Raw genomic sequence first — 22,167 nt, 5'->3', positions numbered from 1 at the left:
TTCAAGCATTCCTTATTTCTTAGGGAAGGAAGTGTACTCTTACTTTCCTGTGAGGAAAAAATTGTTTAAAAAGTAAATAACTTGAGGATCTCTCTTAACTTCTTCACCCTAATATGTCCTAGCTACTGCAGCTCTCTAGAAAGACTTGAACCCTGTTGCACACTTGCATGTGAGGCAGGATATCTCCCTAAGAAAGTCATATTATAGCAGGAATAAAAACCATTCAACTGACTAAAGTTCAGGGAGATGTTATGGGCAAACTGTACTGTGAGAAATGTATCTGACTTATAGTTTTACTCTGGTTCTGGAATGGAAAAATCACATGATTTCTATTGCTGAAAACAACATGAGAATATGTTGTTCTAGCAGGGAAAACCCAGCCTGATCTCTAATGCCAGAGTGAAATAGGAGCAAAACCAAAATTAATGATCTCTTGAAATTTAAAAATGAGAATTCCCTTGGGTGGGAAGTTAACCAGGCAAGACAACTCATGAGACAGGGTGCCAAACTGTTCTGTACCACATCACCTGACCTGGTCAGGAGTATGCAAGTCTCTTGAAAATGAGAGAAGTCAACCTGCAAATCTTAGATTGGAGTGGAGTACAAGGCAAAGAGAAAAGGAAGGGAGGGGAAATAAAAGGATTGTTACCAAAAAGAGACAACCCATACATCAAAGTAAAGAGGCCCTGTGGTTCACATCCCCAGTCAGTGAGAGTAAGGGGAAGAAAAAAGGGATAAAGGACAGCAGAGTTTGCATTCAGCACCTTGCTTAGCTGGCTGTCTGTACTTGGAATGATGTGTGCAAGAGCTTCCTAGAAATTGTCATGGAATTAATCAATTTTTCTCACTAGAAACAAGGCAAAGTCTTCTCTGTTTCTCTTACCCTCCCATATGCCCAGCTCTGAACAGCTCACAGAAATTGTGGTGGTTGGGCTCCTGTTTAGGTTCATGGTTTGAGGATGCTCTGTAGGCAGTCCAGCGCTGCAATAGAATGAGCTCACAGTTCACTTGGACTTGCCTCCTCCGCGGCTCTGAGTGTACTGCTGTCTCTAACCAGCAATACTGTCCAGCACTGGATATTTTCCCAGGTCATCATACACAGACATCTCCTCTATGTGGTTGTTTCTCCTGACTTTTAGTTCAGATGCCATTACAGGTGGGATGATGAAAACCAGCTGTGAAAGGTGCATGCAGGTAAAGTGAGACCTGCAAAAGGGGAAGATTCGATGAACTCAGTATAAAGCAGAACAGCAAGGCCTAATAAGCATATGGCACTGACAGTCATTCTCTCTCCTGCCCCTCTTTGATCTGCTATGCAGTATGCCAGCCCACTGAGCCGGCTTGCCTGGGTTTCAGAATGCACTTCCCTCTTTTTCGTTTCCTCCAGCTCACAACAGTGTTTGTAGATGTCATGTTGCCCATGCATCTGTGTGTGTGTGTGTGTGTGTGTGAGCCTGTTATGTACCTGATCTAGGCAGATGTGTTTCTGTGTCATACTTGAGCACCTGATAATCTCCCTTTCTCCATATATCCCTTCATTCACTTCCATTTTTCCTTTCTGAGACTGGCTGTGCATATTTCTTCTGGCATACTCTGAAGCAGGAAAATAGATTCCCTCCCTTACCTGAATAAATGTGTAAATAAACTAAATCCATTCCAAAAGTTTATGTAGTACTTCTAAAAGCCGCTGCTTAGTTGGCCAAATTTAGTGCAATATATCAGCTTTCTAATCTAAGGTTTCAGGACCTCTGTACTATGATTGCTGAGACAGTACCAGGTCTACAACTCATGACTGGCGTGAGTTACAAGTAAATAGGGATCAATTGTTCATTTTCTTTTCCCAGTGAAAGAACTAGAGGCCATCATATGAAAGTAGTGGAAGTCAAGTACCAAAAAAAATATTGGAAAGCGTCTCTTCACATAATCTAAGACCTGTGGAACTCTTCGCTGAAGCAGGTTCTGCATGTGAGGAGCTTGCAGATGCTCATCTTCCCCTGAATACTTCTTACTCCCAGGGAGGCTAGACAACTTCCTGACAGAAAAATCTTTATGGAATTGCTCAACAGAGAAACAACTGCAGGCTCAGGAAATCTCTGACCTGACAGTGGTGAGCAAGGCAGTGTTAGGAAGTATCTGCTTGGCCTGCTGTTATGCTCCTGCGTGTCTTTGTGGCTGCTGATGTAGACGGAGCATTGGATGGTTTTGGCCCTTGGTCTAAACCAGAACAGTTGCCCTTGTATACTTGTTACTGGTATCAAAAACCACTAAGCCCAGCAAGACCATGAAAGGACAGTCCCTTTTGCATCAAGAGTGAATCTCACTGTCTGTGAGAGCAGCCAACCTCATCTCTCATCCATGTATAGCTCCATCCAGGAGTCTTATACTCAGGTATAACTACTTAGGTAATCCCTGGGCAAACTGCCCTTTGCTGGGATAAAAAGATCTCTCTCCGTGGAGGAAGATATTTCAGATTTGTGCCTTTGTTTCAGCCCAACACTCTTTCCATTAAATCATAATTTGTTTTTCTCTGATGCCTTTGCACAAAAGAGTAATAGTAACAGCTGGTGAATAGGGACATGCAAAAGCCATCTGTGATCATTCACAGTGTATCAATTTTTATTTCCCTAATACTTCCTTGTTTCTTTGAGCTTTGATTTTAAGTGTGGGGTGCTGCATATTCTTATTTTTTCCCATTTTCCCATGTTCTGGGCAATCAGCTATGCTGAAATAACCTTTATAACTTCTTTGGGAAAGTTTTTCTCTTTCCTTATTGTATTTATTGGCTTCATATCAGATTTTAACCATTGACATCTCAAAGCTCAGAGCATCTCAGTATTACTGCTGGAAGTGCCTTTCATCAGCATAAACAAGTGTTTAGAGACCATATCTAGCTTCAAAATAGAGCAGTGCAAATTCTTGATAGAAGACTGATTTGTGATTTCTGGGTATTTTATGGCTCACAAGAGCTGTAGGCTAAATTGCTACAAAAAAAAATAGTGAGAAACTCAGTTTCTAAATGTGCATAGGATTTTATCATCAAGACTTAAAAGGGAATAAGGAGGAAATGAAGTGCTTTGCAAGGTGAATTTCCAGCTACAGACTCAAAACAAGGACTCTGCAAGTGCCATTTTGAAACTGGATCACAAGTCAATTTTTCTGGGGTTCATCCAGGTCCCAAGTTTCTCTTGTTTCCTGCAATCTTGTGTGACTGTTTATGTCTTACCACTCCTGTAGTGTCTGGAGTAATTCCTTCATCTTGCTATCATGGTTCCCACCTACAAAAGGTGCACTCTAATGCCTAGTTGGATTAGCAGAGCCCTGGTTTTTTTGCTGAACAGCCTTAGTATTATTACTGAACAGCCTTCATTAAACTTATCTGAAATACTTACTGGTAGTTCTGAAATCAAGCATGTAAAAAAAGTCCAGACTCTCCAGAGTTTTGATAAGAGAACAGAGAATTTCAAATAAGCACACTAACACTGGGGAATTTCAATCTGAATGATAACTGCCTTGGACCAGAGGAACTGGTGGCTCCCTTGACATCATCTCCTTCCCTGTTTATTGGGGACTGTGAGCATCTGGCAGGAGCTGCTCAGTGCTTTCTGGGATCTAGCCCTGGATTTGGAGATCTCAGAGGAGCAGTTGTTTGGGTGAGATTTCCTGGGCTGGGACAAGTCTCAGAATCAGAGATATCAGAAGCATCACAAACTAGATGACTTCATTGTGAAATTTATGTAGGATAGAAATGCAGAAATTAAAGAATAAAGAAAGTTGTAAAAGAAAATTCAACAGAACACTAGCAATTTTTAATGGATTCAGAACTTGTTTGGCCTTTTGAAGGAAGGCCTTATTTTAACCAAAATATTTGCCATCTGTTAATGATGGATGTCATATATGAAAGAGTCTTGGTCAAACCCGAAGTATGAGGGACTGCCAGCAATTTCTATGAAATAAGAAATTCCCTTATCATCAGAAGGATTGAGATCTGGCACTGCTACTATACTTTAATTAAAAAATTAAAGAGGACACATAAAAAATGCAGTTACATGACCCATCAGCGTTTCTCAGACAGTTAAAAGCCTTTGGACCCTGGCTTTAGTCCTTTCACATGACACCTGGATCCCACAGTCACTGGATTGTGGATTAGTATCTATGAGCAGAAGCTGACTGCCAAGAATCTAAGACTTTCTAATTAGAATGAAATTTCTACTGGAAAATGATGGAATACTTTATCATGTAGAGTATTTACTAAAGCAGATGTTACAATATGACAGAAATGAAAGTATTAAAGTAATTATTATAAAAGAGAAGCTGACGGCATATTAACACTGTTAGTCTTTTAAGTAATGCAATATGAGCTACTGGTCCTGGTGTGCCCATGCTGACTTTGCCTTAGGAATTGGGGAAAAACAATCTGATCAGGTCTTGGAAAGACATTACAAATAAAAATGAATTCCTATGCAGTTCCTGGGACTAGCCATGGCAATACAGAGAATGCAAATTATAGTTGTGCATTAAAGTTTTAAGAAAGACAAGTTAGGGGTTTCATTAGTGTTCCTTTGATTTTTCCATGATCTCATATTTTAAAAAAAATTCCCTATCCATCAAAAGTAATACCATACCATGCAAATTTACATTTTTAGGAATAAAATGGAGTACAGAGCCCAAGATGTTATGCTGCCAAAAAGCCTCTGTTACAATCCTTTTCTCCTGTGTAGGTCTGTCAGTTTGTATTCTGATCACACAATGACTGTTTGTAGATCTGTTACACAATTAGCTTTAAATACTAAAGAGACCTATGCTGACTGCAAATGACTTAGAAAAAAAAGACAGTATTAACTTAAGGAGGCATGATTATTTTTTAATTTGTTAAAATTAAGAATGAAACAGAAATACCAGTTTCAGGAGACTCTTAGTAACTAGCTGCAATGTTTACCTGCTCTGATATTATCCAAATGTGACCTTTTTTGTTTCCAGACTGCTAGTTACTGAGTGGCCAGTTAGTGTGGATACACGTGAGGGGAAAATTCCAGGTGTTGGAGGGTGGAGGCAGAAACAGTCTTTTGGCCATATTTGAGACTTTCTTTGCTCTTACGTGTTCTTTCAAAGCTAAGTTCTGCTAATGATTGGGTGAATGCTGTGAGCTCTACCACTATAGATCTGCATCACACTGCATTACAGCAAAGTGTAGTTGACTATGAGGGGGCTGGACAGGAACCACTGAAAGGCATGAGACAACAAACTTCTCCAAGTTATTAAAGAAAAAAAATTATCCAAACCTGTGAATGTGACTTCTCGTCACTGACCCAATCAGCCACTATAGGCACTTCTCCAATCTGCTAGGCATCTTCAGGGAGAAATGTATTTTGGGAGATTAGTCTGTCTTCACTCTGCCAGACTAGCTGAAGAGTTTCAAAGGCAGGTAAACTCCTGGCCTCTCTGACACCTCTGATACATTGTTCCAGTTCTTGAATGCTCTCTTCTCCTTCACCTCCACCCTTTTTCCCCTTTCTCTCCATCTTGTGCCTTTCTGAGAGAACTTCCATGGGTATCATCTCCCACTGACCTCTGCCAGCCCACCTTCAGCCTTGGGGATGGAGAGCGTATAACCGCTGCTTAGATGCTTTGACCAGTGTGACTGGACCAAGCACTTGCCCTCTCTGCTCTATGGTTTTGTAAATGATCCACACAGCACAGGCTTGGCTGCATCAGAAAAGATGCTCTTCTAGCGTGGGTTCAGCTTACCCAAGCATATCCAGCACCCCTTCCCACTCTTATGAAATTACTTTTCTCAATATTTAAGGGGAGGAATGCTGAGAAATTATCTTTCCCTCTGTCCTGCAGACTTTATAGCAAACAGGGGGTAGTTATAGCCTCCTGGGAGTTATGGATTTTCAGCATATGTGTGCATGTTTCTGAGAAGGATATTTCTTAAATACCCAAGTGTTCATCAGGATCCCAGGCAAGAGGAGATCTCAGACTGAGCTTAGTGCTTTAACTGGTATCCTCTTGCTCAGCAGTGAATTGCCCATGAACACGATGATTTAGATCCCAAGTGCAAGGGAATCCTGGCTGACAGCAGCAGATCTGGCTTGCCAGCAGCTTCCACATGGAAGTGTCCAGCTGGGCTGGTCCTTTCTGTTTTAAAGCTGACATGTAGAGCTCCTTTTGCTTATCACACCCCAGTAGGAAGCACCCAGAGGCTGTGGTAATGGGAGCTATACACAAAGTGGACAGTAGTGTCTTCGGACCAGATTCTGCCACCCTTTCCAGAAGTACTTCTACTGCCTTTAAATAGTGACCTAGAAAGCAAGAGGAGTAAGAGACTACACTTGAATAAGAGAGAGTTAGGTTGGAACTTCGACATTATCCTTTGGGGTCTAAAAGATGTTTTTGAGCTGTACAAGTAACCTCATTCCATGTGCAATAGCACAGTGCTGTATTTCTTCCCTCTCTCCAGGATTTTTATGTAGATATATCAGCCAATTGAACATTTCATGGCTGTTGCAGGCTAACTTTCAAAGCTAGCCAGGTGAAACACTGTATTCAAGGCTTTTAGTTTGCTAATATGGTGGCAGAATATTTCCCACATGTCATAGATACCTGTAGCTATGATAAAGGGGTGAGTGGAGGCAGCAGGATTGAAGCAGCATCCACTCTCAGTCACAGGGCCAGATTTACACTGGCATATAGTGGGTGGCAGAATTTGGCCTGGGTTGTGTAAAGACCAAGATGTGTATATGTTTCCTGCTTCAGGTAATAATGTGCTAAGTTACTACTTTATGCACAGAGGTGTGGAAACCTTTTTTTATGTTTTTCCTCCTCCCCTCCTCTTTCCGGTCTATGATCCAGACACCACTAACTGTATGGAGTTGATGACTGGCAGACTTTCCAAATGTGGTAAGAATTTCCTTCCCTTCTGCCTTTTCACCTTCCCCAGCCCCTGCTGAGCAACATAATAATGCGCCGTCCCGTCCCTTCCACCTCTTCCCCTTCCCTATCCCTGCTCTCCTTTGCTCTTTTCAAGACTGCCCACACTGTAACAGCCCACTATGTCTTTCACTCACCTGGAGGACTCAAGCATATACCCCTTTTTCTGTTCCTCCCCATCCATGCACAGATGCACAGGCTCCACCACAGCTTTCCCCTTCATAGCACAAACATGAGATTCCCTCTCTCACTGTAACCCAGGCCAGTGATTTTCTTTTCTTTCCTGATTTTTTTTTACTCTTTTCTTTACTTGCTGCCGTTGATTCATGGTTCTTGAGTCCCTTTTCTGCCATGAAGCTGAATGCTGCCCTGCTAGCTGCTGTCTCCCTTGGTTTCCTGCTATTTATTGAGACAGGAATGCGACATTATTTAATTGTATTTTGCATCCAACCCCTTCTTCCCCAGATATCCTTGGGGTATGATGCTTTTAAATCCTCCACAAGACACACTGCATATTATCTGACAGACACTTATCTAGTGTAAATTGTCATAATTCCACTCTGATCTTGGGGAAGAGTGTTATGTCTCTCACTGGAAGAGCAGTGAACCTACTGAAGATTTGGAATTTTGCTAGGTTTAAGAAAAAAGTTTCCTGCAAAACTTGCAGCTCAACCTGCTTGGGGTTATGCGAATTTTGGTTAAATTGCCCCTAGGCTTCCTTCCCCTGTGAATACACATGTACTGGGTTCTTTCTTTCATTACCTGTGCCCCTACTCACTCCTCCAAATACAATAGTGGGAATACCCACATGCTATGAGAGAAGTTTTTGTCTTATATCTTGTGTAGATTCTGTATGAGAGAACTCTGTTCTCTTTAGATTTCCATTCTGGTACCAAGGTTGAATTCAGATATCTCTGTGAAAGGGAAGACAAAATGATGAGGAAGTGATCAGCTACTACTGCTCTCCACCTGCAACTGCCATGCCACCTCTTCGTAAACTGAAGAAAGTTGTTCTGGAGTTGTTGTGGATTCTGAAACCATAAAGGGAAGTTGTCATGGTGGAGGTAGTATTAGGTTTATGCATGTGTAACTGAGGCAGAATTTGGCTTGTTTCCTGTATTTCAGATGGTCTCTTTCCCTTAAGTTGCAGCTTTGCTGGTGGGAGCTTTTCCTTTGCTCTGAAAGGAGCTTGTTTGATTTCTTATTTGACTTTTCTGATCTCCTCGTGACTCATTTCAGTTGTAGGCAAACCTTCAGCTTCTTGAAGGCATCAGACAGCAAATACCTCTTCTTCCTCAACGCTTTGTTTCTTGCCTGGATCTGACATTCACATCATACAAAAATACTAAAATTCCAGTTCTGCTGGTTGCTTGCAAGTTAATTGAGCTACAGAGATAACCAGCCAGTACTCTGCATCCTTTAGGCAGAGAGCATCACTGCTCACTCACAGTTCATGCAGGCCCTCGAGCTGTCATAATGTCAGCAGCAATCCAACAAGGGACAAAGAGGACAAGGTGAAGGCCATCAGGGAGACTGTTTTGTGGCAGCTACAGCATAGACAACACAGAGAGAGAGAAAGGGAGAGAAGAGAAAGAATAGCTTATCGGGGTTTAATGGAGCTGCTTCCTTTAAATCACAGTCCTCTTGGTGTAGTCACAAACAGCAAAAGCAGTGGTGACTGCATCATGCTGAACTCCACCCTCTCATATGAGTGAAGAGCTGTTCTGTGTGCAGGAACCCATGATTTAGACAGGGGAGTGCAAGGGAATGATGCAAGCACTTAGCCTATTTTTGGCAAGTTGTCCTCTGTGATTCCGAGAATCAGAAACCCCCCTTGAAGTTGACACAATGTTCATCCAGTAATAGCAAATAGTGCATGAAGAACTATAAAACTATATTCTGTGGGGTTCTTGACCTCCACGTTGTTCTGTATTCTGAGTGTGAGCACAGAATGTCATTTTAGCAAAAAGAGTTAACGCTGGAGCAGGAAGAGCCAATCAGATGCTCAGCCATGTGAAAGCTCTGGTGGGAATGAGGAATATCTTTTCACCCACTATAAAACACTGAATGTTATAATTAAAAGCAAGACAAATTTGTCTAGCCCTTTAAATGTTATCTCATCTTCTGCTAGCAGTGATCATCAATCTGAGAAGTGATTTGCATACAGCCATTGGCATTGAAAAACAAGTTAATGTTTGAACAGCCAAGGTGTGTCATAGGAGCCGCCAATATCCAAACGTTGTAACAGTTGCTGTACCAACCCTACCTGTGCAAACTAGAAAACTGCTGCCAACAGTTCTTCTGTTTCACAATAGGAGAAATAACTTGGCTCATAATAAAGTTGAAATGCACATTGGGGTGGAATATTTTATGTTTCCACCCATCTTAGCAGAGGAACGGGCGTTGCTATTGTCAGAAAGACTAAACTCTTATCTGTGAAGTTCATTTGTAAGATTAAATTTACCTTCTAAAAATTAAAATCTTTACTTAGAAAATGCAACTGTAACCTAAATGCCTACAGGAGTGATACCTTAGCTGATCTATTCTTTGTGTGTATTCAGAGCCAAATCAGTTTAGTGACAAGTAAGCTTTATCACTTTGTGTGCTGCTGTTAAGCCTTATAAAATCAGCACAGCTTTAAAAAAACTGGATTCTGTTTCTTTTGAAGCAGGATTTAGAGAACTGTTTACTGCCATCTAATCTGGTATTAATGTCTATGTTACTGCAGAATAGCTTGTATAATTAAGGTTCTAATAGGTTCTGAAGAGCCTTTACATTAAAAATAAAAATCAAGATAATACATGAACTGGAAAGCCCTCCAGCTTCAACCACAAAGCTGGGAATTAGAAAGCAAGTATCATTCATTGTAGATTGAACAAGTTGGATCTGGAGCCAGTGATATACACCACACAGAAGCCCACAGTGCCAATTTCAGTAGTCCTTGTTCAGAAAAAAGTCTGTCTTCACAAACTTTAATGACTTTAAGTTGTTTACATAGTGAGCTTAGAATTTCTTTGAGTGGTTGAATTCATAGTAAAGCTTGTGTATAGTCTTTGGGCTCCCATTCCTAGCCATTTTTAGTTTTTTGGAGTCCTTAGTAAGTATGTTTTGCCAAGGTGCTAGATGCTGACAGAAAGCTCTGAAAAAATTTCCTTATCCTCCACTTTACCTTCTGAGATACCCCAGGGAGCCTGTAAACTTTCCAGTCTCCACTGCAGCTATCCGAGGATGAATTTTATTTCCAAGTAAGGCAATCTTTGCTTGTTGTTTTCCATCTCTCATGACTCTCAGGAAAGTCTTGAGTTACATCAGTGGCACGTCCATGGAAAGTGGGTGATGATAGGAGGAGAAGAAGGTTAGTACGTATAACTGGTGCAGCTCCATGAGAACGCTGGCTTGCTACAGCTCCAGTCAAATCATGCTGTTATGTTGGGCACTGCAAAATGTTCCTGCAAAATCTTAGATCATAACCCTGTGCAGGCTGGGAAGAAGATGTTGTGTTTATTTTTAAATATTTATCTTGTATTGCTGCTTACAGTTCCTTGCACCAGAGTTAAACAAAAAGCTTTTTGGATCCTTGTGTGTACCAGTGGCTATCACCAAAATGATCTGATAGAAGCAGAAGCACAGCGAGTCCACTTGCCTTTCGTGTCTTGCCAGTGTATCTCAGTCAGATCTCTTGCTTCCAGTGTTTAGGACTTGACATTCAGGACTTCCTCTTCAGAGCCATCTGATCTTGTTGCCCATGGCCAATCATCCTCAGTGCATACAGGGCAACTGCACTGCAGTGAAGGCTTCTCTTCATAGCTCCTTGCAATCACAGTGTGATTCATAGATGTGAGCCCATGTCAATGCCGTCCCAAGCTACTTGAGAAGTTAGGAAACATTTTGCAGTTTTAAACTGGTTGCATCACATTTGGGTTGCAATTGCAGCCTGTAGCTTTGTGAGTGCTGATTTAGAGACTGCTGGTGTAAGCAGCAGCAAATATCTGGACTTGGTGCTCTTGGAAATGATCCTGACCCATATTGGGATTAATTAGAGTAATCCTGCTTCTCACAAAGTAGCTATTTGATGGAAGACAAGGTTGGTTATTTGCATTCAAAAAGCTGTAACTGATGGCAGAAATACTGGTGCTGAAATCTACAGAAAAAAGCATACGCTACCCTCCCAGCTGAAAGGCTCTTCTCACCACTGTCACACTGTGAAGAGACAAAAGGAAGACGCACCTGAAAGATCATATATTCATTCGTAATGGGTGGATTGCAATAAGTCAGATGTTCTAAAGAGTTCAAGCCAGGTTTCCCAGTTACCCCTGCTCATTCTGCCGGTATCCTTTGCTGTCCAGATGAATGACTGACTCCCCACATACTGTAGTTGTAATGTCTTCAGTCTAGTGTTGTGTTTGGGAGACATTTCTTTTCCAATTCATGCCTCATGTTTTTGCACTGTAGAAGAAGGTAGCCACAAAAAAGGCAACTTGGCACTAGAAATGAATCCAGACTTAGTGAACTATTTGTTTCATGTCAGATCCTGTTTTGACAGCTATGGTGAGATTTTTACTGTCCAATACAAGATCTTTTCTTCTTTCTCTGTAGTAATATCTAATACAGGAAACACAGATATCTCACTCTTAATTAAGATCACAGTACTTTATAATAGCCAGCGTTTCAGGATACTGCATGGAAATACTTGCTTGGTGTAGTAAGCTGCTGTACTAAACTAAGTTTAAGATGGCCTTCTGAGAAGATTAAATCATATTTTGAAGTGATTGATTTGGTGGAAATGAGGAAGCAACATTTCACGAGCATACACAGGTCATCTCTCCCCTAGGAACAGTCAGAGAACTTAAAACCTATAACATAATACATGAACATCCATCTGGCAGAAAAGACCAAAATCATATTATGAAGTACCAATACACATTTAGCATTTTTATAGACAAACAGGATTGGAATGAAGCAGCAAAAGTCTCTTAGAGAATGGGTAGCAGCAATACTATCATTTGCTGTGGCTTTACGAATGTGAGTCATTAGCTTCCCCTCTCAGCACACACTTGTGCAGGCAGATCTTCATAAAAGGACAGGCAGATACAAAGAATTCTTGGGCTTAGTCCTTTACCATCCAATTTTCCAGAACAGCATGATTCCACAACAGAATCTGGCATCTTTTCATCCCACTACTATCCTTGTCTGCTCTTTCAGTGCCACCAGCTGTCCAAATGAATGTATGATTCCTTCCGTCTCCATCATCATGTCTCCTTTTTTGAATGTTGTGTGGTGGTGCTGGATTGGCCAGAGCTATTCATCAGTAACAGAAACGTTTGGTTTCTGATTCATTACACAGGCCTTAGCTCTGCAGAAGGTAGCAGCAAGGAAATAGGCCTCATCTCTTTGAGGCTTTCCTGCCTGTGTTCATCATTCTCTTAACTCATTACCCAAGAGCTACCTGTCTGAGTAATATTATCTGTAAAAGGGGAGGCTGAACTGGATCTCAGTTTCTCTTTGTATTTATGAGAGAAAGAGAAAAAATGTGCAAGATAGAGGAAGAATGGCCATCTGGATGCTTCTGGCTAGTCACAAATATTGGGCCACCCTCCTGCAGAGGAGATGGGATCTTTTAGGGGAGTAAGAACAAGGATGGGTTATAGAGCATTTAAATGTCAAGTTGGTTGTTCAGATCTTCCCACGTGTGTAGCAATTGAAAGTTCCCACCTGCTGGAAGCATGGACACCTGTGCCAATGCTGTGTGATAATCTGAGTAGTTCCTACCAGCAGTCTGTTCCTGAAAACATTGTTTTCAGTTGTCATTTTTACTAGTAGAGTCTAAGGACTCTGGAAGGTAAGTCACCTTTCCCAGTTGCAATTCAGGTATCCTGCTAAGGAACTGGAGTTGTTCCATGGACTGACTGACAGTAGTTTGTGAGCTTTCTGAGGCATCTCTCCGATTTGTATTTGTACAGTGCCTAGGCTAGGGGCTCTTTAGCCTGCAGGAAGGCTCCTACAGGATACTACAACTAAACAAAGAGGAACAGGCCACTTTATCTTTCTGTCATCCCTTTCACTGCTTATACTTTTGGAGTGGGTTCTATATTTTAAGTCATTTGTTTTTGAAGGCAGGAGGGACTCTGTCAACAGAAACCAAGCAAAAAGGAGAAAAATGTCTAGTCTTAACGAAGAGGGCTAGTACTCTGCCAGCAAAATGGGTTTGAAAGGGAACAGATTATCACCCATTAAGAGAATGTTTTAATGCTTTATGTGAAAGGAAAGGAGTAAAATTTTTGTTATGTGCTTCACCCCAGCTGCTATCAAAACACAGAGCAACCTAGGGATGAAAAGACAAGGGATAAAGAGTAAGGAATGAGTATAGGAAGAAAACCTCAGAAACAGAGGCAGGCAGAAGACAGGAAGGATGTGAAAGCAACAAGGGACGGAATAAGGGAGGTCAGGTTTACAAAAGGTGTCTCTGTTTCCAGTGGAGACCTATGTTTTCCGATTTACTTTCTCCCAAAGCCCAAACTAAATATGCAAAACCCCAAAATTTCTCAGGCTATGCAGAAAGGAAAGGCAGAGGATTAATCCCACAGATGGCATATTTGTTTTGTGCAATTTTGTGTTCAGCACCACAAGGATTAGTGCATTAAAAATACATAGACTTGAGAGTGATGGTTTCACAGGAGAGGGAAGTGCCTCAGGGTTTGCTTCCGTTAAGTCAGTGGGAATGTTGCTATTTGCTTCAATGAAAACAGGACCAAGCCCTTATCTGACTGTCTTAAAATGTTACAAAACAGGAGGCTCTAATCAGTAACTGGGGCTCTAATGAGTAACTGAAGCCTCCAGGCTTGTCCTGAAGCTGCTTGTTCACCATGTTCTGTGGAGGACTGAGGGTCTTTATAAGGCCAGAGCAGGGTCTTTGCAAGGTGCATCCTTTTCTGGTGTCACTTCTGGTGCCTGATGATTCACCTCATTTTCTCTTTCCTCTCTTACCTGGGTGTTCTGCTTCTACCTGGCTTCTCAAGCCGATGACACCATTGGGGCTAGATCAATGTCAGACAGACTTCCTAAGAATAGCAAATGAAATACTGAGGACTGTGAAGGTTGATACAAAACACCTGCCCAGCTTCCTTTTACATTTTTGTGTCTGTCTCTAGCTCTGTTTCTTCCTATTAGCACTTATTGTATTCAATTGCATTCACAGTTTTGACTTGTTTCGTGATACTTGGCCGTTACAGTGCTGCACACAGATGCCACAAACCAGTGCCTTCTCCATAAATATATTTCTCTAAATATATTCACTTCAATACATGACCGTTTCATAAGCTTCAGTGCTTGTTTTCAAACCCATCCACCTTCCCCATCTTGCAGTGTACAGCTCCGTGGTCTAACTAAAAAATGCGCATATCCATCTCCTCCTAATAGACATAAACCTGATGCTCTGAACCTCCCCTCCTGCCTCTGATCCTTCTCATGGTTTCTCACCCTTGCTACCCTTCATGCCTTCTTTGCTCTGTGTTGATGAACGTTTGCTCTCAAGGGGAAAGAAGACCTTAGTTACAGATGCATGAAACACCAGGGATGTTCTAAAGAATCAGTGAGCCAAACCTCCATCCCTGTCCAGAGGAAATGGGATGTCATCTCACTTTCTGAAATAAGAAAGGCAGCCTTTTTGAGGCCCTAGATGGACTTGCTGGTGTAGAGGCCTATGACACATTTTGCACTGAATCTTAGGAGTGGAAGATTGCTGAAAAAGCTATTCTAATCCATCATCACCTGCGTTTTCAAGTCTTGTTTTACTGGATGTATAACCCCAAAGGGACAGGATAGCTGTCCCCTACTTATATATCTCCAGAGAAGAATGTGAGAACTCCTTTTGTTGACTAGCCCAAGAGCAGGCTAATAACCTGTCACATAGACATCAATGCAGTGATTGTCTGTATTGCTTGGTGTAGGATCAGTTCTTTCTTGACTGCCAGAGAGAGCATTATTACCTACTATTTAATTACAAGTACAAAGGGCAAAGGAAAGAAAGGGTTAGTGAAATGGCCTATTTTATTTTTCAGTAGCTCTCTTTAAACATCCCTAAGGATTTCTTACCTCCCATTAAAGTTTTAACTGAAAATGCTGATTGTAAGGAATTCAGTAGTGATAGAGGCAGAGAAAAGCAGACTGTTAAATACTTTTGCTGCAGTAAATCTCCAGACACTTGAAAGCTGGGGAGGAGAAAGGGTGTATGAAACAGGGGCTGCATATTTTAGTAGGACGACTGAAAAAATCCTGTATCAGGACTCAGCAAATACAAGATATATAATTTCTAAAGTGTTTTATTGCTCCATTCTTGCTAGTTGTACTTTGTCACTGTTCCTGTCTACATGAAAACAAAAGACTTCCCCAATTCCTGCAGAGCCCTGCTTACTCTGCCCTCATCTTTCCCTCTAAGCATGTTGAATAAACTGCTCAGATGAATAACTAGATATTGCCCTACTCTTTTCTCCCAACCTAGCAGTCTTTTCCTCTCCAGCATTTTTTTCAGTGCTCTTTTTCATTCTCTCTGCTGACTCCATTTGCTTATGAGGATGAGGGGTCCAAAGCCACCTAAAAACCAGATCTGCCCACATTCCTGCATTCAAGGTTGAGTGTTTGCTTTCTTTTTTTTCTTTTAATTGAAAAATGGTATCCACCTAAAAGAAGTAGAAATTAATCTGAGGAGATAGAAGTGAGTCTGCGCAGAGCAAAAGCCCACAAACCTATAACAGTTTTAGGGAGGCTAGGGAAATCTCTGAAATAGAAGTCATAGATGTGGAACAGATATCCCCTTTCCAAAGCATTTGTATGCATGTGGACAGAAGGAGGTGGAGGTCATGGAGGTCTGACCCCAAAGTGACTGAGAGTTTGATAGCCCTTCTTCTCTTAGACAGAAATTGAGATATGTGCTGTGCCTGGTGGTTTGTTTGTGCCCATCACTAAGGCTTCACTCAGTTGGGTGAATGATGCCCTTTCAGAAACTCACAGCTTGTGACTCTGGTGTAGCTGAATGACAGACAGAACCGGGGCAAGCAGAAAGTTGGACACAAAGCAGCAAGTAGAAGAAGGCAAGGGATGAATTAGATTAATAAGATTAAGATCCTTCACTGAATATGCCAGCCATTTGATTTTTCTCAATGCCTGTTAACATACAGAGGAAAGCAGCAGCTACCTGGTTAGCACAGAGCAGGAAAAAAAGAGTAACCCTTTCAGTTTTGCAGAGCACAAATACTATATATTTCCTCTTTCTTTGTCTAAGAGCAGTTGATGTCTGTCTAGCATTTTCCATTAGAGAATCAGAAAGCATTCAGCGAGCTCTTCAGACCAATTACCATGTACAGAAAGTACTTACCTGCTGTTGTTAATGGATTACTTATGTTTGTAATGAGAGTGAAGGGCAATACAATATTACCAAGCCACTACTGTCCACCAACTATGGAAACATGGCAATCTCTGCTATGAAGAAGCCCTTTGCTCCTGACTGAATGTTCCCATTGCAGGGGATGAAAGATTCCACTCTTCACAGCCATGCCACCACCATGGAAGGTAGATACAGGAAGCCTATTTCCCTGCAGGAGCTGGAGATGTAAATGATTTGAATTTGACTGAACAGTAGAGCCAACAGTCCCAATATTGAGAAAACCATCATGGGATTTTAACGATCACAAAGAGACAGAACCTCCATGGTGTACATTAGGTTAAAAAACACCTTCAATATCCATGTTTGAAGAATTTAGTGTGAGCATTCCTATGTTTGATAAGGATTAATCCCCCAACTCAAGAAAATTAAAATGGACTAGAAATGAAAGGTTGTATTCATTTGCACAGTGCCCAACCCTTGTTAATACTGCAACCTGATCTAGAGGCTGGCTTAAGGAGATGCCTGTTTTACTTAGTACACAACCCTAAACCCCTCTCTGGCTTCTAACTCCACTGGAGTGCATGTCAGTGCCATGGAGGCTGTGTTGTAGAGAGAACAGAAATTCAGGACAATGAGGTAATAGTTATTGACTCTGCTAGGTCCCAGAAATAGTTAGATGCATAACAACCTGCTTTCATAACGCATTCAGCATCTTCATTTCCAGGTACCTTTGTAGGGAGATCTGAAGGTGCTTAGAAGCCTGCGATTACAAACCACAGACCACGCATGCAGATGGCAACACTCATCTCAGCCATAGATCATTTTTCAAATGCTGTTTCCCTCGGACCACTCAGGTGCTTCAGGCTTAGTGATGGCAGGCTGACAAGGAGATACTCAGAAGAAAATAAAGTTCAAGCAAGGAAAGCCTAATGGCTGGTGTAACCAGAGAGCTTAGCAAGGCTGCAGAGCAAAGCATCGCTTGGCGGGCACGTGCAAATACCCTGTGTTTGTAACAGCTGCAGTAAGATGGGATTTGCCTGTATCCAGCAACGTGTTTGTGGATATTTCCATGTGAAATGGCCAAGTGACTCCAAGTAATGGACTGAACTATTTCAGTCACATGGTACTGTGTCCTCTTGCTAGATGAGACAGCAATGCTTCCTCACTCAGGAAAAAACTAGGACCTTTCCCTTAGGTGCTTTATGCTCCCGGCCTCTTTATTTCTGTAGGTATCCCATCCTAAACACTCTTCCTCTTCCTGCTCATTGTCTTCATCCCCCACACACCCCCACGCACGTGGCTCTGGATCTCCTCATCATGTTCTTCTCGTTAAAAACCCCATTGTTCATTTGTTTGTTTGTTCTCTCTCTTTCTCTCCTCTTTTTCTCTCTCTTTCCCTCTCGTTTTTTTTTTTTTTTCCTTCTTTCTTTCTTTCTTTCTTTTTTTGTCTCCTCTGTTTTGTGTACCCAGGCAGCCCATTGAGTAACTTCTTTGACGTAATTAAACAACTTTTTTCAGACGAGAAGAACGGGCAGGTGAGCCATCCCCCCGGCACGCCAACCAAGCATAGCGCAAACAGCAAGCGGAGCGATTCCGGTTCTAATGACTATGGGTCTAGAGGAGACAATAAGTACCCTGCTGGCAAAGACAAGGCAAAGATGGTCTCATCAGTCGGCCTACAAGACCAACCTTAAATAAACACATAAAAAATTAAATAACTTAGGAAAAAAAACAAAAACAAAAACAAAACAAAAAGAAAAAAGCAAGAAAGAATGAAAGAATATTCCTTAGCAAGCTAGCCTCTAAACTAGAAGGATGTATATACCTTGCCACAACAGTACAAAACTGTCTATAGACAAATTTTGTATGAAGGAATGACTGTATATATATACATATATATATTTATATATGATATATAATATATATCTCAGAAACAAACACAAAAACAAACGAATGAAAGAATGAAAAGAAAAGAAAGAAAAGAAAAGGTAGCACAGATGACAAACCCAGTTCACCAGATCTTGGGTTGTGGTTTTTTTCGATTGTTTTTTTTTCCTCCCTTTTTTTGAATGTTTTGCTTTTTTTCTCCTTCCTGATTTTTTGGGTTTTTTATTATTTTTTTTCGTTTTCTTTTGTTTTGTTTCTTGTTCTGTTCATGCTCTCTCTGTGTTTCTGACGACACCACTTGTTTCCGCTCTGCTACCAGGAATTATCCCGAAAAGTTAACATGTCAGCCACGGCTTCACCTTCTGTGCTCTGCGGACACTTGTTGACGGAAGGCAACCGATGTAGACTGTCCAAGGACCAGTCCTGTTTGAGGTTCCCAGCCTCCCCTCTCCCTTCAGGAAGTGGGCTTCTCCCCCACTTCTCCCCAAACACCTCCCCAGTGCACGCCTGGTTTTTTTTTCCCCCTCTCTTTTTCTTTTTTGGTGCTCCACGAGAGAGACCTGCTCAGTTGTGGGATTGCAGAGTCTGGGCTCAAAGGAGGTTGCAAATTGCTGGAGTGAAATCTTTACCCTTGGCAACTTCTGTCCGCGCAGGTGAACACAGCCCGGAAAGGGAGGGTGTGGGGAAGGAGACGGGTGTAGTGGGAGCGCAGTGTTCCATGAATCCAGAGCGCGTTCTCATCAGAAACCAGCCAGGAGCAACTCAAAACTAAGCGTTGAACCAAGACAATATTGGGGAGCTTCATCATGGGATTTTCTTACCTTTTTTTTTTCTCCCCACCACCTTTTCCTTTTCTTTTGCCCCCTTTTTTTATATATACATGTATATATGTGTGTATATTTATACATACATACATACATACATATATATATACGAAATAATTGGTTTTTTTATACTGTATCATTTTGTTTTTTAACCTGCTGGAAGGGGAAAGGAGTAAACTTAGGAGGGAGAGGGGGTTCAATGAATAAACAAATACAAACAAAACATTAAAACTTAGGGAAAAGGCAACTTCTGGTAGCAAAGAAGAGGGACAAGACTCTGCCAAGGACTGTCTCTCCCGTCACCAGGCACAGTTGCCGCTGCTGCTACTGCTGCTCCTCCTTCGACACCTTCCTCCCCACCTGTCAACTCCCTGCCACTGTGCCACCTTGCTGGGACCTTCTTCGACCAGCTGGATCCTCCACTACACCCTGCATTTAGAGGCAATTGTTGTGTTGCTAGTGCTGCATTGATATCAGTATTATTATTTCTTTAAGTTACCAGTTTCATTTGTTGGCTTGGGTGATTTTTTTCTTAAAAAAAAAAGGAAAAAAGAAAAAAAAAAGAAAAAAAAAGAAGATGAAGAGGAGGAAGAAAAGAGACTTATATTGGGTTTTCTTTCCTGTGTGTGTGTGTGTGCAAAATCACTGGCACTTAGTTCATCAGAGCAAGACAAGGTGGAGTCAGGGCAATGGGAGACTTAATCACGAAGCTACTGTAAACTTTAAAATTTACTGCAAGATATTTTTATAAAGTTTTTGTTTTGGTTTTAGTTTTTTTGGAAGGGGAGGAGGGTGGGATTGGGTGGATGGGGACCTTTTTTTTTTTGTGTTTCAGTTATTAGGTCTTGGTTATTTATATATACATATATATATATTTAAAAAAATAAGCTGTTAGATATATCTTCTGTTTAATAACTGTGTAGAGGCAACATTGATTCTTATTTATTTTGGGGAGGAGGCGGAAAAAAGACACAGAAACCCTGTAAGTGTTCATTTTGTGACTTTGAGAAAGAAGAATTGCTGCCTTTTTTCCTCCTCCTCAAGATTTATGTGACCAAGTGTAACTTATTCTGGCCCAAGCTCAAAGGTTAAACAAACAAAAAAACGTGGTTTTACGCGTGGAAGACAAAACACAGTGAGAAGTACTTCTTGACTGAGATTTTAAGAATGTAGGCTTAGCATTAGTGTTCAGCTCTTTTATGACCTTCGATTGCTGCTCGTTGGGTTCCTATGGGTGTATGTTGTATCGCAAGATTATTTTTTTTAATGATAATGTTGGATGAGTTCTTTTTTGTTGTTGTTGTCGTTGTTGGTTTTTTTAATCATTTTTCCCCTTCTTGGACCAGTTTTACTTGTACATAGGTTTGAAGATTAAAAAGAATTTTTAAAGACACAACTGGGGCAAAGACCTTTGACTTCTGCCCCGTTTCCCCATTCCCCCAAATGGGAGGGATTTATTTTAATTTTTTTGCTTTATTTATTTATTTATTTTCCCTGTTCTTAAACTTTTCTCTCTCGTATTGCTGTGTGCATGTCAGACACCAGGGGATGATGGCTGGGGAGGGGGGGAGGCAAGGGTGCAGGAGAGGGGGGCAGTTTTAATTGCATGACATTGCTGTAAATTAGTCTCTTTTGCTTTCGTTGTCTTTCCTGCCTCTGCCCTCTCTCTACTTCTCCTCCGAGCTCCCCTCCCATCACCCCCGTCCTTCTTTTCCCTCTTTTCTCTTCCCTTGTGTATAGATTTTGATGCTTCTGTTACATTGTACCTCTACAAAAGGCTGGGATTTCAATACAAGATAATAATAATAATTTAAAAATACCTATATCATCAAAACTCATGTGGTACAAGCAGGAAGGGGATTACTTACACAAGATATAAGAATAAATGAAAGCAATACCTCTTGTTATCCTTCCTATTTTGTACTTTGAAGACACACACGCGCGCACACACACATATACAGACACAAACTGACATTATTTAATGGTTTAAAATGGACAAAAAAATCTGATGTATCCCTTGTTAAATAACTGTGAGCAACTTTAGTTCAAAAACCAATAAATTCATTCAGTAAAGATACGAACTGTTGAGTGTCCAGTTTATGTCCACGAAAACAAACTTCTCGCCAGTGCCAGACCTGGTAAGTACGGTGTCAGGGCTTTCTACACCAAAGGAGCTGAAGATGGCGGCTGAAGTAATGCAGCATCATCCTCCTGGCCACGGAACTAACACTGGCTCCTCGCAGCACCGGGGTCCATAGTGCTGTGCCCAGCGTGCTCCGCCCTCACAGCGCTGACATGCAATGAGCAGGTGAAGAACAAGGACAGCTTAACCCTGTAGGCCTGTTTTTCCACAGTAACGTGTTGAGAAAGATTAATGCAGATTTCAGAGCAATGACACCCCCTAGATCTGGTCTGGATGGAAACCACTGTACCAAAAACTGTTGCTGCTTGTGATTATTCTCATCTCTAACCTGAGCTTCTCACGTTGCTTCCAGATTTAGCAATAGGAAGGATTTCTCCACCCTCCCTGCCTGAAACACTCTCAGTCACATACATTTGAAAAAGCTGATCAGGTACGTCCCTGGCTTGTGTGGGTCTGGGGTTTTGTTGCTGGTTGGTTTGTCAGTCCAGGTGGCTGCTGGCTCATCACACGTCGCTCGGCTTTTGGGTGTTCCTTAATGCTGGATTTGTAACTGCACCTGGCAGTTCGCCTCCTCGGCTCTGACCTGGCTGGTGTGTGCCTGGGAGAAGTGGGTGCTTCCCACATGGCTGGGGAGAGCTTGGTAGGTCCAGGCTCGTGATGGGTCTGCAGCACTGGCCCTGCAGACATCCTGGCCCTGCACTCACCACATCCTGGCCACCTCTGGACGTGTCTGCTCTGGTGGTCCCCAACAGAGCTGCTCTGGCTGAGCCAGACTGAGTCTTCTGTCCGTGGAGGCAATGAGGGGAGGGTGCTGCCCACGAGGGAGGGCAGGCAGGAGGAGGCCTTCTGGAAAGTTCTACGGTGCTGCCCCAGCTGTGGAGGTGCTCCTGCAAGGCAGAGTGAGGGCTGTGAGTGGGTTTGGGAAGCCCCTGAGAGGCAGACCCTGGGCAGCTGCCACCCCTCAGGGCATGGTGTGGTGTCCCTTTGCAGCCCCTGTGACAGCA

General features: G+C 42.0%; 1 protein-coding gene across 11 annotated transcripts in view; it reads left to right on the top strand.

Annotated features, from left to right (window-relative positions):
- Positions 1-21,097, top strand: part of BRSK2 (BR serine/threonine kinase 2) — a 312,908-nt gene extending 291,811 nt beyond the window's left edge. For 3 of the 11 annotated variants that reach the window (XM_027651228.1, XM_027651233.1, XM_027651230.1), the window contains 3 exons: positions 6,853-6,900; positions 17,780-17,844; positions 18,516-21,097. In XM_027651228.1, the coding sequence (XP_027507029.1) occupies positions 6,853-6,900; positions 17,780-17,844; positions 18,516-18,968 (566 nt within the window). In that variant the 3' untranslated portion in view covers positions 18,969-21,097. Of the gene's footprint in view, positions 1-6,852; positions 6,901-17,779 lie in introns of all 11 variants that reach the window. The other 8 variants (XM_027651232.1, XM_027651229.1, XM_027651234.1 and 5 more) reach the window with 8 other exon arrangements.
- The last annotated feature ends 1,070 nt before the right edge of the window (positions 21,098-22,167 follow it).

Source organism: Corapipo altera, unplaced genomic scaffold, assembly GCF_003945725.1.
Source record: "Corapipo altera isolate COAL_440 unplaced genomic scaffold, ASM394572v1 78, whole genome shotgun sequence".
Taxonomy (NCBI): Eukaryota; Metazoa; Chordata; class Aves; order Passeriformes; family Pipridae; genus Corapipo; species Corapipo altera.
The sequence above is the reverse complement of the archived record's forward strand: the minus strand, read 5'-3'. Positions and strand labels throughout refer to the sequence as shown.